Source organism: Phytophthora parasitica (assembly GCF_000247585.1).
Source record: "Phytophthora parasitica INRA-310 unplaced genomic scaffold supercont2.9, whole genome shotgun sequence".
In the NCBI taxonomy this organism is placed as follows: domain Eukaryota; phylum Oomycota; class Peronosporomycetes; order Peronosporales; family Peronosporaceae; genus Phytophthora; species Phytophthora nicotianae.
This window is the reverse complement of record NW_008648995.1, coordinates 1,073,077-1,088,515: the sequence shown is the minus strand read 5'-3', so window position 1 is coordinate 1,088,515 and position 15,439 is coordinate 1,073,077. Positions and strand designations below refer to the sequence as shown.

At 51.4% G+C, this 15,439-nt stretch overlaps 7 protein-coding genes across 7 annotated transcripts; 3 read left to right on the top strand and 4 right to left on the bottom strand.

Annotated features, from left to right (window-relative positions):
* Positions 1–43: 43 nt before the first annotated feature.
* Positions 44–1,469, bottom strand: PPTG_06400 (hypothetical protein; the record flags this gene model as incomplete). Its single annotated transcript, XM_008900316.1, has 2 exons — positions 44–213; positions 389–1,469. The coding sequence occupies 2 exons, from the start codon at positions 1,467–1,469 to the stop codon at positions 44–46; spliced, it is 1,251 nt and encodes a 416-aa protein (XP_008898564.1).
* Positions 1,470–1,988: 519 nt separating this feature from the next.
* On the bottom strand, positions 1,989–3,246 carry PPTG_06399 (hypothetical protein). The gene has a single exon (XM_008900315.1). It carries the CDS (start codon positions 3,178–3,180, stop codon positions 2,143–2,145), a length of 1,038 nt encoding a protein of 345 aa, XP_008898563.1. The 5' UTR covers positions 3,181–3,246; the 3' UTR covers positions 1,989–2,142.
* A 1,510-nt stretch (positions 3,247–4,756) lies between these two features.
* Positions 4,757–6,661, bottom strand: PPTG_06398 (hypothetical protein; the record flags this gene model as incomplete). The annotated part of the gene is made up of 1 exon (XM_008900314.1): positions 4,757–6,661. Exon 1 carries the CDS (start codon positions 6,182–6,184, stop codon positions 4,757–4,759), a length of 1,428 nt encoding a protein of 475 aa, XP_008898562.1. The 5' UTR covers positions 6,185–6,661.
* On the top strand, positions 6,524–10,420 carry PPTG_06397 (hypothetical protein). Its single transcript, XM_008900313.1, has one exon. The coding sequence runs from the start codon at positions 7,430–7,432 to the stop codon at positions 10,229–10,231; it is 2,802 nt and encodes a 933-aa protein (XP_008898561.1). The 5' UTR covers positions 6,524–7,429; the 3' UTR covers positions 10,232–10,420.
* Positions 10,246–12,529, bottom strand: PPTG_06396 (hypothetical protein). The gene is made up of 2 exons (XM_008900312.1): positions 12,226–12,529; positions 10,246–12,163 (listed from the first exon to the last, which is right to left on the bottom strand). The coding sequence occupies exons 1-2, from the start codon at positions 12,300–12,302 to the stop codon at positions 10,807–10,809; spliced, it is 1,434 nt and encodes a 477-aa protein (XP_008898560.1). The 5' UTR covers positions 12,303–12,529; the 3' UTR covers positions 10,246–10,806.
* Positions 12,530–12,828: 299 nt separating this feature from the next.
* Positions 12,829–12,930, top strand: PPTG_21887 (hypothetical protein; the record flags this gene model as incomplete). Its single annotated transcript, XM_008900589.1, has 1 exon — positions 12,829–12,930. The coding sequence occupies one exon, from the start codon at positions 12,829–12,831 to the stop codon at positions 12,928–12,930; it is 102 nt and encodes a 33-aa protein (XP_008898837.1).
* Positions 12,931–12,936: 6 nt separating this feature from the next.
* On the top strand, positions 12,937–13,278 carry PPTG_21886 (hypothetical protein; the record flags this gene model as incomplete). The annotated part of the gene is made up of 1 exon (XM_008900588.1): positions 12,937–13,278. The coding sequence occupies one exon, from the start codon at positions 12,937–12,939 to the stop codon at positions 13,276–13,278; it is 342 nt and encodes a 113-aa protein (XP_008898836.1).
* Between the last annotated feature and the right edge of the window lie 2,161 nt (positions 13,279–15,439).

Below are 15,439 nucleotides of genomic sequence, written 5' to 3'. Positions count from 1 at the left end.
ATATATTCGTCGATTGCCGCTTCATCCAAGAATCTCGAGAGGTTCATAAGCCGTACGTGGTATCTATCACGCGGTTGTTCGTCCGGAATTCCGTCCGCGCCCACCTGCCGTGCCCACACTCTTTCTGCTCTGGTGCCAGAAGCTGTTGCAGTGTCTTGAACCGGTTCATGAGCGTTTTGGAGGGGAAAATGTCGGTTGCGAAAGAGTAGCCGACTGAACTCCTTTCCCCATTTTGTTGCCGCCTCTCTTGTGTAGAAGATCAAGTGAATCGCGTGTTTCCCTTGTTCGTAGCAGATTTGCTTGGCTTCCTGAAGCATTGTAATGACCTTGTTGGTGTCATTTGCGCTGTTGTCAATTCCGAGTAGGAATTCACTCGTGAGCCTCTTACGATTTTGGAACTGCGGATAAATCTTGAACTTTGGATCAAGTTGCAAAATTAAATCTCCTTCCACTTGGGCCCTGATTGTATTCTGGATTCGTCGAAAAGCTTGGTGATTGCAGATGCGTTTCAGAAAATCTGGTAGTCGGGGGCATAATATCGTTCCTTCCACTAGCCCAGTTATGATTCTCTCCTCTTGGGCTGTCGGTTTACGGAGATTCCTCGGATAGCGATATCTGGTTTCACATATGCTTCGAAGTTCCGTAATTTCTTCTTCGGAGTAGACCTCTTTTAAGAACCGATACGTGGACGGAGCAGTACCAGTTTCTGCATTTCGTCTTGACCCTGTATCTTGTTGCAGTTTCCGAGCCCAAGGATTTACTGTGGGTGCAGGTTTCGCCTGAGTCGTTTTTTCTAGTACATCCAACGTTTCTTTCAATGAGCTGCGCGACTTGTAAATGGATCGGGTTAACGTTTGAAGTCTTGCCCTCCATTTACGAGCGTCTGCGTTGGGTTCTTTAATGTCGGTTAAGAACAAGTTGAGCAGTTTTTCGAGTTCATCTGGTTCCAAGTCAGGATAGTGGCGTCTTTGCGGCGGTAGCCATTCCTCAGTGTGGTTTTCGAAAACCTCAGTGAAGAGTTGTTGCATGTAGTCTTCTACACAGTCTACCCCTTTAGCTTGGTCTAAGGGGAGGCCTTTCAGCTGGCTTTTTAGGTACGCGTACATCTCGTGGAAGGAAAGCGGTTCCATGTCTGCGTCATCATACACAGGCGGCTCCGAAGACGCCGCCATCGATTCATTATCCGACCCATTGGGTTCTGGATCCGGCTGGTTGTCATCTTCTCGGTTGGGCTCATTCTGTGAGGTTCCAAGTTCGGAAGGTTGCGTCAGTGGGATCTGCACGCTGAGTTGGTTTTCCGTGTTTAAACTCTCGCCCTGCGTTCCCGGTTGTCTTTCGTCGGTGTCCATTGGGGTCGTGAGGTCAATAACGCCATTGCATGCTCGGTTACACTTTTCTTCTTGAGTGTCCCCGTCGTCAGGTGGTGCCGGTGGAGGGCGGTGATCATGCAAGGCTAGACTGCTCTCCATGGTTCGAGTATCTTGCTCGTTAGCTGGTCCTTATGCTCAAATTAGAAGCTCCTATAGTTTGTTGAAGTCAAACGTTGCGATCTTTTGGGCAATCTTGTGTCGAATTACGTCCCCTTCAAGCGAAGACGCCTCCCAATCACGACTCGACGTTGTCGTGGCTTGCGCTAAAATCGGAAGTGTTCAATCCTTCTCCATATCGGACTGTAAAGAACCCCAGTTCGATGTACTGAACACCAAATGAGGGTACGACGCATGCGCCGGCATAGAAAAATCTGGACTGTATGAAGCATGCGGTGGGAACATCGTACGAAGCACGAAGACGACTACGTTTGTGGAATCGGGAGCAAAAGAATGTTGCCAAGGCTGCGCTGGAGCCAAGGTGGTGTGTACGGCAATACTGGATGCACCAGACTCAAACGCCGACCTTATGCGCTGTGAACCAAGTGGAGTTTACAGCAACTACTACTTCCCTATCTCTCTACCCGCCGAAGCCACACAAAACCACCCAGTTGTCATGATGCTGCTGAGTGGCGGTGTGCTCGCTGTTGCAGTCACGCTAGTAGCTAGAAGCCGGCGCAAGACTGCTGTTAGCTCTGCACAGGTAGATTCAGACTTGTATTATCCGTTGCTGAACTAACTTACGGGAAACACAAGCTATCATTACGGTTCAAAGTCAGTTCAGGATTGGGTAGATGTACTGGTCGTACACGGGAGCCCACTTGCAGTACTTCTCATCCACACACCAGCAGCTATGCGTCACGTTTGGAGCCACGTGAAGGTGAAGTCCACCACGTTCATCCAGCGTACGCAGTCCAAAGGTGTCATCTCTGTACTCGAGTGTATCCTTCATGTTAATCACCGTCCTGTTTATGAAGGCCGTCTCGATCTCCTCGAGCGTGTCCACCTCGGTGTAGCGTCCGAAAATACAGCTCTCCCATGGCATAATGGCGTCGTCCACAGGTGAAGCGAAGAAGTGCGCTTCCTCCAGTTTGATGAAGTTAGTCTTGCGGCGGTGCTGGTCGCCGATGCTCTGATCGTTGCCTGGGAGACACGGGTTCACGTTATTGTACACGGGTAGGAACTGGTTGGTGGTGGACCAACTCCCGAACTGCGGCCAACGCTGGACGTTGAACTGTGCGTACTCGAGCTGCGTGTCTGGGTTTTCGATGGAGAAGATCGTGAAATCCTTCTGCATCTTGCCGTAGCAGTCTTCTGGTTCGTACTTGCTGTAGTTGAACACACGTTCAGGGACAATGCTGGTGAGGGGACGAGCTCCATATTCAATGGCCATTTCAATGGCGTTGGGTCCGAGGAATTGGCCGTTTTGCAGTCCTGCCAGACTGATGGATCGCTTGGCCTTGTGGTTGTTCATTTCCTCGATTGCAGCGCGAGCGAGTAGTCCACCAAGAGAATGTCCGATGACGATATAGCCGTCGTCGAAAGCAAAATTGTTGGTTACCGCAGCACGGACGGCCTTGACTGCCTGAGGGGTCTGAGTTATGAGGGACCCGATGGAACACTGACGTCCACAGAATGAGAGTGCAACGACTTCACGACCTTCGGCGGTGAGATTCTTGGCGAAATTGTGCCCGAACTCCCAGTTTGTTAGTACACCATGGAAGAAGATAACTGGCAGCTTTGCAGTCACCTCGGTGACGCTCACTAGTGCAACTACGCTCGACAGAAGAAGCACCGATAAGATACGAACCATGGTGAAATGCGGTCGGAGGCTTGTAGAGAAATTAGGAATGCCGTATTCGGATCATGGGTAAGAACTGTCGTGTCGTCGGAGGGAGCCATGCTCGATTCCTATGTGTAAGAATCTACTCGGATTGCATAGATGTTTGTGCGCATGGCGAGAGTGCAAAGCATTATGGAGTGCTGGTGGTACTCTTCACTACGGTACTAGTATTCAGCGAGGCGACATGGGTCGGTTGAGATTAGTTGCAATAATCATCGACTATCGTAATCAGATGCTCTTCAACAACGTCACATGACAAATGCTCGTGCTTAGTAAGTAACCTACAATGGTACACATCGGAGGCCCGGCGACGAGCTGATTGGGTTTAATTATTGTGGATTCCGTCCCAACTTGCCGATTTGAGTCTGTTCGAGGAGCGGGAGGACAATCGCCCACATACAAACCCAAGTCATTGGTAGAACCCACCAAGTCTTTTCTTGCCACATGCCGTGATCTTATTTCGTACTTAAACGGGTCAGTATACGGAATTATACACGCTGGGGATTTGTTCAAAGAACCGCCCGTGACAATTTTAAGTAGAACTCACAATAAGAACACACAAGTAATAGCAGTCGCTACTGACGACTAGAAAATAAAACTGCACACCATGGGTTTATTCGATATGGCGGGGTCTGTCGGCCCCGCCATATCCGACACCGAACTCCGAACTCCGATACTCCGTTCTGTATAATATTTTAAAAGAGGCTTCTCTAATAATCTACTTTAGTATTTAGCATTTGGAATACATTATTCAAGTCATAGCTAAAATCTTCGCCAAAGAACGCCATAAACTGATGGAGCCAGCAGCTAGCCAAGCGAGTACTGAAGATCGCCTAGAGCAACAGGAGGTCAGAAGACTCATTCTTGAGGCACTGAATAGGAAGCTATTCCCTTCCGTGGCTCAGTATCCCGAAGGCTCACGCGACAACTCTCTCCTCTCATCGCTTTTTTCATGGCCCGTTGTTGTGTCGGTTCCTGAGTGCCTTAGCGCATCTAAAGCCCCTCACTGTATCATGCCAGGGTGTTCTTGCTCACCACGTGTGAAAGGGTATAAACAGCGAGTTGTTGAAGACGTAGAAACCAAGTGTCATCTACTCTACGTCAAGTACCAATGTACTGGCGAGAACAAGGGCTGCTTTTCAACTGTGAATGCGGACTATATCCAGAGTGAGGTTCGCTTAATAATGCATTTTCCCTTTGTCATGACGGAAAAGGGAGGATTCTCTAAGGTGTTAATGGAGCTGATTCACGAGGGGATGACTTCTCCCCATGGATTGTCCAGTACAGTGGAGCACATACGCCGCCGGCGTGGGAAGCGGTACTACAAGCTACTTTGGCTTTTTGCGGATCGAGTCGGCCAGCTTCAGTTGTCCAATCCAAATTATTTAGCTCCCAGTCCGCCTTCAGTTGGCCAGTATTGCGTGAGGCAGAAACCGGTTGGGGCCGAGACGATGTCTGCAACATGGATGCAATCTACAACAATATACAGTGTTTTGTGTGAGCAGGTGATGAGCTCATTAATGGTGCGAAAAGCACTCCGCGTGGATCATTCTGTAAAATTTTGTAAACGCCTAAAAGTTTGGCCTGGGGGTACCGGTATTTCCCGTAGTCTTTGAAGACGATGCTGTTCACTGCTTCGGCCCGGTTTGACTGGTAGTCTTTCCACATCTTCTCTGCGTCGTGTATGGGTAGATCGCCATGGCGACCCGATGGTGCCTGGCCATGGCACCATCGGGTCGAATGTTGCAGCGTTTGGAGCTCGAGCAACTACGTCCTTAAACCTCATCGGCCACGACGAGGTGACAGTACCGAGAATCGGAGTGAGGTATCCTGCATAGTACTCGGGGTTCTGTATCTTTACAGCCGACACGCGTACACGAGGGTCCAATGAGCCATCGGCAAGCAAGCGCTTGTTCGAGCTGTAGCCACTAGTCGGAAGAGGGAGCGGAAAGCCCCACTTGTCCACGATATGATCGAAAGAGCAGATGCTAAGTTGAGAGTCCACTTGGTGTTTGTAGCCGCTCACTTTGCTCCACACACAGGTCGAGGCAGAGTTTCCCACTTTCACACACGCTTTATCACGTCCCATAATTTGCATCTCAAAGCCGGCCGGACAGCCGCAGCAGCACTGACGAGTACCGTTGTCATCGATGAGTGCGACAGGAACGCCGTTCTCGAGATCTGCGCAGTCCAGCGACTGCGTGACCGTGAACGGGTTGTACATGAAGATATCGTCGACGTGCTTTAACTCGATGCAGCTTTCCGGCCCACCTTCACAGTTGTCTCCACTGCCGTACATCTGGAAGTTCACTACACTGGCGATTTGATTCATGTTCTCGAAGTTAATGATCGCGTTGTATGAAATTCCATCCGTGGCGAAAGTGATGGCCGCAGTGTAGCTGTCCGTCGACCTTGTAGCTGAATCTAGCTGATAAACATCTCCGAAACCCTGGAATGCGGCTACCCGGTCCAGGTCGTCCGCAGTGACTTCACTGTCTCCGTGTGCTGCGTAAGAGCATTGACCTCGTACCAGTGTGGCCTGAAAGTTAAGGGCGACACCGCTGTTCTTGTCGACAGTGTCGGCCACAATTCTCTTCATGTCCCGTGCCCAAGTTTCTATGGTTACCAGTGTCGAGTTTTCCACGCACTTGGAGAACAGCAGCAACACGTCGATCTGGCCATGGTAGACGCCCTGCGGGTTCTGCGAGCACATGGCCAGATCGTCCTGGACCATCTCGTTGCTGTCGATGCTCTTCTTGGTCTTCGTTTTGGTCACTTTCTTGTCGGTGAACTGCGTCATGAGTAGGTCTCTGGGTAGCTCTTTGGCTGATGCAATGAAGGACGTGCCGTTGCTTGCGAGTGACACGACCAAGTGGCTGGTGAATTCCAACGCGGTCGAATCAGTAGAATGGAGGATGGCCAGGAAGGCCACCACCGCCAGCAGCTTCGGCCACCCCAAGGGAGTAGAACGCATCGTTAGTGAGTAAAATCCAAGCGTGACTGTTGATGGCCATCAGAATCATTGACAAGCATCGATCTAGTAAAGATCCTTTACGGGTGGGTGCCCTTTCATGGACCGCATTGAGCTCTGCGTTTCATCGTCACTATGTCGGCTTTCATAGTCTGAAGGCGTACGGGAACGTAGCTCTGTCTTCAGCTCTTCACGTTGAGCTAATGGATCTTCACGCATGCATTATTGCATCCGTGGATACCTGCAACTGCAGTGTAGCACACTACATAGCGACACGCTCATTGTACAGCACCACTGTCCCAGCTTGGGACGCCAGCCCATTGTCACTGACAATGTCAGCGCGTCTGCACCAGCCACATCACCGATAACACAACACGGTGGCCGAAACACGACGTTGCGGCGGAAAATTTGCCCTAGCGCAGCTGTCCCAAAGAGTGCCGTGCACTGGTCTGGATAAAGGCGATTGTGTTCGGCGGCCGAACTTCGGCCACCAATGCAAGGGGGCCGGGCCTGCCATTAACGCCCGACAAGAGCTTCCTATCGGTTCATCCAAGCAGGCCGATCTTGAAAGGCACTACGGGTTCATCTCAAGGATAAACAGACGTTGTCCTCCATTCCGCCGACGAGGACAAAAAGCGAGCAGCATGGAGCGACTCAAGATACATGCACACTGTTGGTGGTCACCACGGCGACTGTGCTGCCGAGCCGGAGAGGCGAAGAGCAGGGAGATCGGAGCATCCCGGCCAAGTCACGGAGCCCATGCTGGACAGCAAGGCAATTGGCTGCCGTCTTGCAGACAAGTCTCCGCTATCGTGTAGCCAGCCAAGGCTTCAGCTGCTGGGGATTTGAGACCTGCCACCATTTTTCATGGGCGCCAAATGAACAGCAAACATGTTTTTTTCGGCCGCTCGCCTACCGAAGCAGCACCAACGTGGTCGATCTCTGCGTCGCGGACCAGCTGACTGGACCTCGCAATCACGACCTGCTGGGCCTGCAAGCAGACTGTATTAGCGAGTGCATCAAAAATTACCCCCACCGCTGTGTGGAGATTCCGACTCGGACGGAGCCTTGGGCCTACCACATCAACGTCCGGAGCTGCTCAAGGGATGCGCCCCGAGCGGCCGCTGCGCCTATAAAAAAGGGCCAAGGTCTCAGCTCGTCGTGCGTGGCGCTGGCCGCGTCACAGTTTTTGATTCACCTCCTACCCAGCATTGCATTCTTCGCTAGCCCGCTTCGCTCGCCATCGCCATGGACAGCACGGGTGCCACGGCGCGCACGCCACGCATGCGCCGGTCGCCGGTGTCCAGCCTCCTGATGCCAGAGTCACCGGCCATTAGTCGCAGCTACGACGGCAGCACACCGTTCTCGATGCGCGGCCTGCCGCAAGTGCCCGGCGGCAGCATGAAGACGCCGCGCCACTCGTACCACCCGCGTCGCGCCGGCGTCGCGTCCGTGAGCATGGACGACGTTGTCGTGGACGTGGAGGAGAACTCTTCGCTGCTGCGCTCCAAGGACGGCCCCGTGCTCACCCCCACACAGCGGAAGATCAAGATCGGCCTGTACGGCGTGCTCAACACCGTCATCCTCGTGCCACTCATGATCAGTTTCGCGCAGATCATCTTCCGCGACCCGGAGTTCCAGCCCTACATGAATGATCTGGTCAAGCTCGTGCTGGTGTCGGCCGCCGTGCACCAGATCTGCTTCACGTGCGTCAGCTCGCTGCCGTTCGCCATGGGCCAAGTGCAGGACGCCGGTCTCATCTTCCTCTCGGCCATGTGCTCGTCCATCATCAAGTCGCTGCACGAGATGAGAGGTGATGATTTCTCAATGGAGGAGGTGCTGGCCACCACGTTGTTCACGATGGCCGTGTCGACGGCCGTGCTGGGGGCAGCTCTGATCGTCACCGGCAAGCTCCGACTGGCCAGTTTCGTGCAATATCTACCGATGCCTGTGGTCGGCGGATACTTGGCCTTCATTGGTTTCTACGCGCTTGAAGCAGGTCTCTCCATGATGACCGCGCAGAGTATAAAGGAACCGGCTGACTGGATTAAGCTGGCCGACGCGGACGCGTTGATGCTGTCCGTGCCTGGCGTCGTCGCCGGCACGATCATCTTCTGGGTCAACTCTCGCTGGAATCACATGGCTGTGATGCCCTGCTGCTTGGCCGCAATGCTGATCACCTTCTACGGCTTGCTGCTCGTCACCGGAGCATCTCTTGACGACGCTCGCACGGCCGGATGGGTGGCCGAGCCACCGCCGTCGCCGCGTACCATCACGCAGATCTACGGCTTTTACGACTTTTCCAAGATCAATTTCTCGCACTTGACCGAGCAGATCCCAACGTGGATCGCCATGTACTTCGTCGTGGCCTTCTCGTCATCGCTGGATGTGGCTGCTGTCGAGACGGCGTTGGGTAAGCCGCTGGATCACAACCACGAGCTTCAAACCGTGGGCATCAGTAACCTGCTTTCAGGTCTTGGCGGCGGCTTCACCGGCTCGTATCTCTTCTCACAGACCATCTTCACGCTTCGCGGCAAACTCGACAGTCGCTACGTCGGTCTTATCGTGTTCTTCCTCGAGATCGCTATTGTGCTGAGTCCATTCTCCATCATCGCGTTTGTGCCCAAGGTTTTCTTCGGTGCGTTGCAGATGCTCGTGTGTCTCGATCTCATAACGGAGTGGCTCTGGCACGCGCGCAACAAGCTGCTTCCGCGCGAATACGGCATCGTCTGGCTTACGTTTCTGTCCATGGTGTTCGTGAACCTCGAGCTGGGTATCGTAGTGGGTATCATCATTGCAGGTTTCAACTTCATTTACTCGTACATCGCGACGGCCAGTGTTCATCGAGTCATGAAGCGATCGCGTGTTGAACGAGACCTCCGCGAACGCGTGTTGCTTCAGAACATGCGCATGGCCATCGTCACGTTAGAATTGGAAGGTTACATCTTCTTCGGTTCGAGTGTGAAGGTCATGGACGAAGTGCGTCGTCATGTACTGGTCACTAATACAGAGAAACAAGAGGCGAAGACCAGTACATTATCCGGTGCCTCACCCATGCTGTCCAGACGTCACGCGCCGTCGCCGTACGTCGCTCGCTCACTAAATGACTCTTTCAACGACGACCTGACTACGCTAGACTCAGTCTTCGATGACCACGAGATGCACGGCTACTCATCTACTCCTAAAGCCGGCAAGAACGGGTCTTCTGCTCTGCATGCTGCTCGTACAAGGTACTTTATCTTGGATTTTGAGAAGGTGAGCGGTGTAGATGCCACGGCTGTGCGGAGCTGCTTTAACGCCACCAAGGAGCTATTGGCACAGCACGGCATTGCCCTAATCTTCGCAAGTGTTCCGACGGATGCTGAGCGCTTACTACGTGTCCACGACGTGATTGAGAAAGAAGACGGCTCAGGTACAGGATCACTTGTGTTTGATACACTGGATAAGGCATTGGAGTGGTGTGAGGATGAACTGCTGGTGTCTGAGGGAATTCTACCGCTCAGTGAGTCTGCACCTGCAGTTAACGAGGAAGGACAGCGCTGGCAGTTGCTTGACGAGCTCTTACCTCGTCCTGATGGCTCGCACCGTAAGAACGATCTAGGCAACTCCAAGCCTCGAAGTAGTGAAGATAGCGACTCGATTCTCACGCGAGAACTTGGTGAGATGTACGTGACTCACTGGCTGAAGCAAGAAGGCGACACGCTGTACCGTGCCGGTGGACTCGTAAACGGAGTCTATTTCATCGGATACGGCAAGGTGGACGTGTTCATGCCGTCCAAGATCCACGAAGGTTTGGGTCCGGGTTTCCGAGGTCTCAAGCGCATTACACGTGTGTGCCAAGGAGGACTGGTGGGTGCGTCCGAGATGATTCTTCACAAACGTCATCAGTTCACTGCACAGGCCCGGGCTCCAAGCTCCGTCTTCTTCCTTAGCAAGTCCCACTACGCGCGCATGCAAAAGGCGCACCCCACTTTGGCTGCGCGTTTCCAGCAGGCCATGCTGCAGTCCATGGCCATTGGTGTCCTCGAGTCCAACCTAACGGACGATTGAGCACACATACCAAGTGCTGCAAAAACGCAATTGCTGAAAACTACGTGTTGATGTTGTTTATCTTGCGTTCTTGCTAAAATTTAGAAAGCCAATTCGCAAACTGTTATTACAAGATGTAGAATATGAATGTTCCTAAACGCTGTAGGCCAGGTTCGCACCGCTACTTCCAATACCACCACGATGTGCCCGAACTTACGCGGTAACGTTTACTATCGGCACTCGTTCGCCAACCAGGTAGCGATTGCTCCAACCGCACACCACCATAACTTCATCTTTTTTCTGGTATACTTTTTCTTCATTCAGACGACGTGGTCACTTCATTCACAGACAAATAAATTTGCTGCTACCGGCCTCTCTTCTGTTTCTGTAGTTTTTTTTTCTGGGTGTCTTGGGTCGAATAAGTAATTAAAACAAAGAGGCACGGGAAGGCCAAAGTCGAAGGTGATCGATATCCCAAGCATCGGCTCTTGAAGGTGATGGTACAAGAGCGGCTCGGCCGATGGCGGCGGGGAAGGGAAGTCTTGACGCAAACGGAATCCGGTCCAAGCCAACGAGCGCGCACACATTTTGCGTCGTTACAGATCTAAGTTTTGCATCTGCGTCTGCAAATTCTGGCGCTGTTGCTGCTGCGTCGGCACCTGTTGCTGCGCCGCGTAGTATCGGATTCTATTGTTACGAGGAGTGGACGTGTTGGACAGCTCGTCGTCGTCCTGGACGCCGCTGTCTTCCATTCGTGAGCCACTGGCGTGGAGGTGGCCGGCCGTGCCGAAGAAGTGCGGCAGTCGGATCTTCTTGGTCGGCTTGATGGATAATACCGTGCGGCCGAACTTGACGTGCAGCGATTGGTTGTTATGCAGCGTCAACGGACGGTAAATGTACCGCAGCGTGCCGTTAGAGCTACCGGCGTCCTTGAGGAAGAACTCGCCCTTCGAGTAGTGGATCTCGGCGTGGATAGTCGACACTGTGCGGTACTTGAGCACCAGGTCGCACTGCGACGAGCGTCCGACCATAAGTGGCCGATGAATGTCGTTGTCCATGAGCATCTTGTAGCTCAACTGGTAGCGCGTGGACAAGTTCAGTGTTGATGACGAGTGCTTCGTCACGACTTGGAACATGATACACGGGGGGTTCAGTCTGTCTGGCAGGAGTGACAGTACCTTGCCATTGGGCAGCCGCGTCTTGCTGGGATACGGGGCCTTACAGATGGAGCAGGTGCGGGCGTTACTTTCGTCCAGTACGGTACAGATCTCATTCTTCTCGCCGTTCGTGTTCCAGCGCTTGAGGCAGTTCAAATGGATGTATTTCGTGTCGCCCGAGCACTTGCAAGGAGCGATGAGCGGGTTGTCGTCCTCTGTCTCGTCATAGCACACGTAGCAGATGGCGCTGGTGCTCTGCCTCTGCAGAGACGAGCGGGGCTTGGATTCGTCGTTACCCGACGCGTCTCCGTTCTCGTCGTCCGTGTCCATGCCGCTGTCCACGTCGGCCAGGGCTTCATCGTGGCACACGACGCGTTGGATGAGGCTGTTGACCTCTGAGGGGCTCAGTGTCGCGTCGTTCGGGCCGACGCCTCCCGTGTCGATCTCCGTGACCAACAGACCGACACTGCCGAAGCGAATGATGTCGCCCACCCTGATACGATGTTTCCCGCCGCGGATACACTTGGTGCCCAGGATCTGACACACGCCTGTGTGGGCCGAGAACTTTTCAGACGACGGTAACAAGCGGTACGCGTCGTTCGAGTAGTCAATATTGAGGCACGGAGCACGCGGGTCCTCGATAAAGATCTTCTCCCGGTTGGCCGAGTCTCCAGCCGACGCGGCCGAGTGTTTCGGACCGTAGATAGACACGCCGCAGCGAGAGACGCTCTTGCGGAACTTGTCGCGCTTACCGGCCGCGCCCTTCGTTACGGCCGTCATACCGCGGATGTCAAGCCTGTAAGAGAGAGAAAGGTGAGTGCGTATACATCTTTAATGTATACAACGATAGACACGCACATGTCGGGCTTGCCGTCGCCGCTGAAGAACTCGGTGGCGCGCGCGAGGCTCCACCTCCGGTCCGAGTTGGCGCTCATTGTGTGTGAGAGAGAGTGTGTAGAGAGAAGAGAGAAGCGCGGGGCTGCGGCTTCCTGTGGACGATGCGTTTGGTCTTCCTGTGGCGACGTTCCGGACTGGCACGACTGAGCTTTGGGCTGCGGCTTCCGGGCGCTTTCTTTCCTTTTGGCGAGTTGGGGGCGTTTTGTCGCGGATCGACTTTCCAGCTCCGAGAACACAGAGGGGAGAGAGAGAGCGAGAGGGGCCAGTTCACTCTTTCGACATACCGTCGTTGCTGTCGGTTTTACGCAAGTGTAAAATGTATTTAATATAACAGGAATTGCGGTTGAATTGATGTATTTACTTCTTTGTTGTACAGTCAAAATGATCAAGTATTGAAGTTTATTCGGTTATCTTTGTAGTATGAGGAGCGCCAGATCTTATCTCCTCCAACGCAAAGAAAGGGACGGGGGCGCTCTATTCGAGTTGATCGAAAAATGCTCTCGCCCAATCAGCTTGCAGCGCCAATCTCGACCGCACGAAGTAACTCGGCACAAATGGTGGGGCATGGCGCAGCCTCTGGACACAGCTTTCCGCTGTGCCATGCTGCGTCTGGGTCAGCGTCGCATTATGCACCAGAGCCACTCGCACATACCCCCATGGCGCTGACGTTTAATGCGACGATGCAATTACGGCGGCGATCGCGCCGGAAATGATGGCCTCAAATTGCTCCCGCCTTCAACTCAGACCGTTTCGTTTCTTTTTTTTTCAAGTCGCCATTTTCGAAACGTCTTACTGAATGCAAGAGGCAGCGAGCAACCACCAGCCACGCGAACTCAGTGCTGGGCGGTGTTGTCGTCGCTGACTTGGCGCTCAGGTGGCGCGGGCGTGCAAGGTAAAAGACTGATCAGAGTCTCTCATATTCAGAGATCATGCTGGCTACAGTGTACAATCGCGTTTACTGTGCCAAAAGGTTCGCTGAGAAACCGTTCAGAGGGTGGACCACACGAGCGGTAGCTTCAGCTTTTTAGTCCAATCAAATGATAGTGTTGAGCATCCAAAACAGTAGCCCTTTCTGGAATAGCGATAGCTTTGACGAACCTCCTCCACTCACATGTTTGCTGCTTGGGGCGCTTACGCTGGTGCGAGTTTACTACTATTTACCAGCGATTCTCGATATGGCTATGCTGGTGCCGTTGGCTTGCGGTTGTCCTATTCATAGATGGGATGGCCCTCAAATTATCAGCCAGATTAAATATGTAGGAAAATTTCAAAAACTAGCTGCTTGTCTCGGTGCTTCTGAAACGCAAAGGGAGCACCCAACTTTAGCAGTTGCTGCACGGGTTATTGCCAGACAAATGACATCGTAATACTGTGTGAAGGCCCTATTACGTGCGTTTACGTGACATATCCCGTCGCGCTACATAAACCTATCATGGTACATGCTGCGTGTGCAACAAAATTTAAGGACGGCTTCAGCGTATCTGTGATCTGAGTACCAGTTGAAATAGTTGTCTTTCCGCAGGCTAGCACTGCCGCAAGTTGTTGACATCAGCAACCTGACTCTGCTACTTGTGTAGGAGTTTTAGAAAAAAAGTGTTGTATGAAAAGCGTAACCTTTGCAACAACAGCAATCTGTACAAATGACGGATAGATTATCGATGATGTTTTTTCAACTTCTTTTTATCGATAAGAATGGTAATTTTTACTTCAAATGGTTTTAGTCCGCGTAATCTACGCCTGAGTCTGTACGCAAGTACAAACAAATTTAGGTACCCATGAAGCAATTTACGTCTGTAGAATCGCAGCGGCTGACTCTGATCACTAAAGTTCTCATGGGATCACTTACGTAGGCCATGCAGTTTTTTTTTTTTATAGGCAAGGGCCGACAATCGGGAGAAGTTGTGATAACAGCGAAATGCATTTCAAATAACAAGCGGGGGAGGCAGAGGTCGAAAAAAATAATTGCGATTCAATAAATAATTGGGTTTTCAATATTTATTTTTATTAAAAGCAGTTCCAGATGGCAATACAATATGACATTGAAGCAATAATTGACAATAATAATGGCAAAAGTGTCTTTAGAGTGAATCGGGCCATAATCGTTTCGGAGGGGCCAGACCCAATAGCATCTTTATCGATGTCCTCCCACCGTATTCATGTCGACATAAACCGATGTCTACGAACGCACGCTTAGGTGACATTGTCAACTCATGATGTCTAACTCCCTGCAGGTCTAGCTTAGTTTTTATATTTTAGTACGGAATAACAGTAAAAACAATACTTAGAATTTTGTTGTAATCTCTCAAATCATACATGTCGATAACCAAAGTTGAATAAGCTACTAAGTTTTTTACGCTGTGTTTGTTCGATCAGGTAGCCATCGTCTTCTAGTACTTATTATAGTAAAAATCTTATACGATTATTGCTAATGTACTTAAAGGGAGATGCAGATACTAAAGTTGTCGCACTTTACAATATACATATATATAATTCTACTTCCTCGAGGTGGAACAGGACTCAGCTTGCAACCCCAAATATTGGCATCTATTGTTCTCACAAAAGGGTACCACTGTGAAAGCTAGAATGTTCACAACTGGTCAGAATCGTCACGGCAATCACACACGATGACATAGTCAAATATTGTTTCAATTACCCAACTAGCTACAAAATGCTTAATGAAAAATGCATTAAGCAACCTATTGTAGCCGGTGTCAATTGCACATGTCCTTAAGCGAACATCTCACCATGAAAAGTACGATGGATAATATATGCAATGGGTATACATTAGAACTTCATTTTGCCTGCCAGTTCGTCAAAGATATGAATCAAACTCCCTGCGTTCCTAAGCACATCGAGCACCAGAAATGGTAACCTGCCAAGTAGACAGCACAGAACGTTTGTGCTTTGTCCATTGATTTGATGGTGGCAGAACAGGATAACTGGGAGTCTCTGCTGGAACACGGCAAAGGCGTGAAGAATCCGAAATTACGGTGGTGCACATAGGTTTGTTATTTGCCGATAAGATTGAGTATGAGCAATAGAGGTCTAGCAAAATTCTCTGGATATTTATATCCAGAGTCTTAGTGGCTTCGGAAACCCTCGGATATCCTGTATCATATTATATTTGGTTACTTTTGTAATAACTCAATACCTTGAATTGACAAAAGAAGAGCTA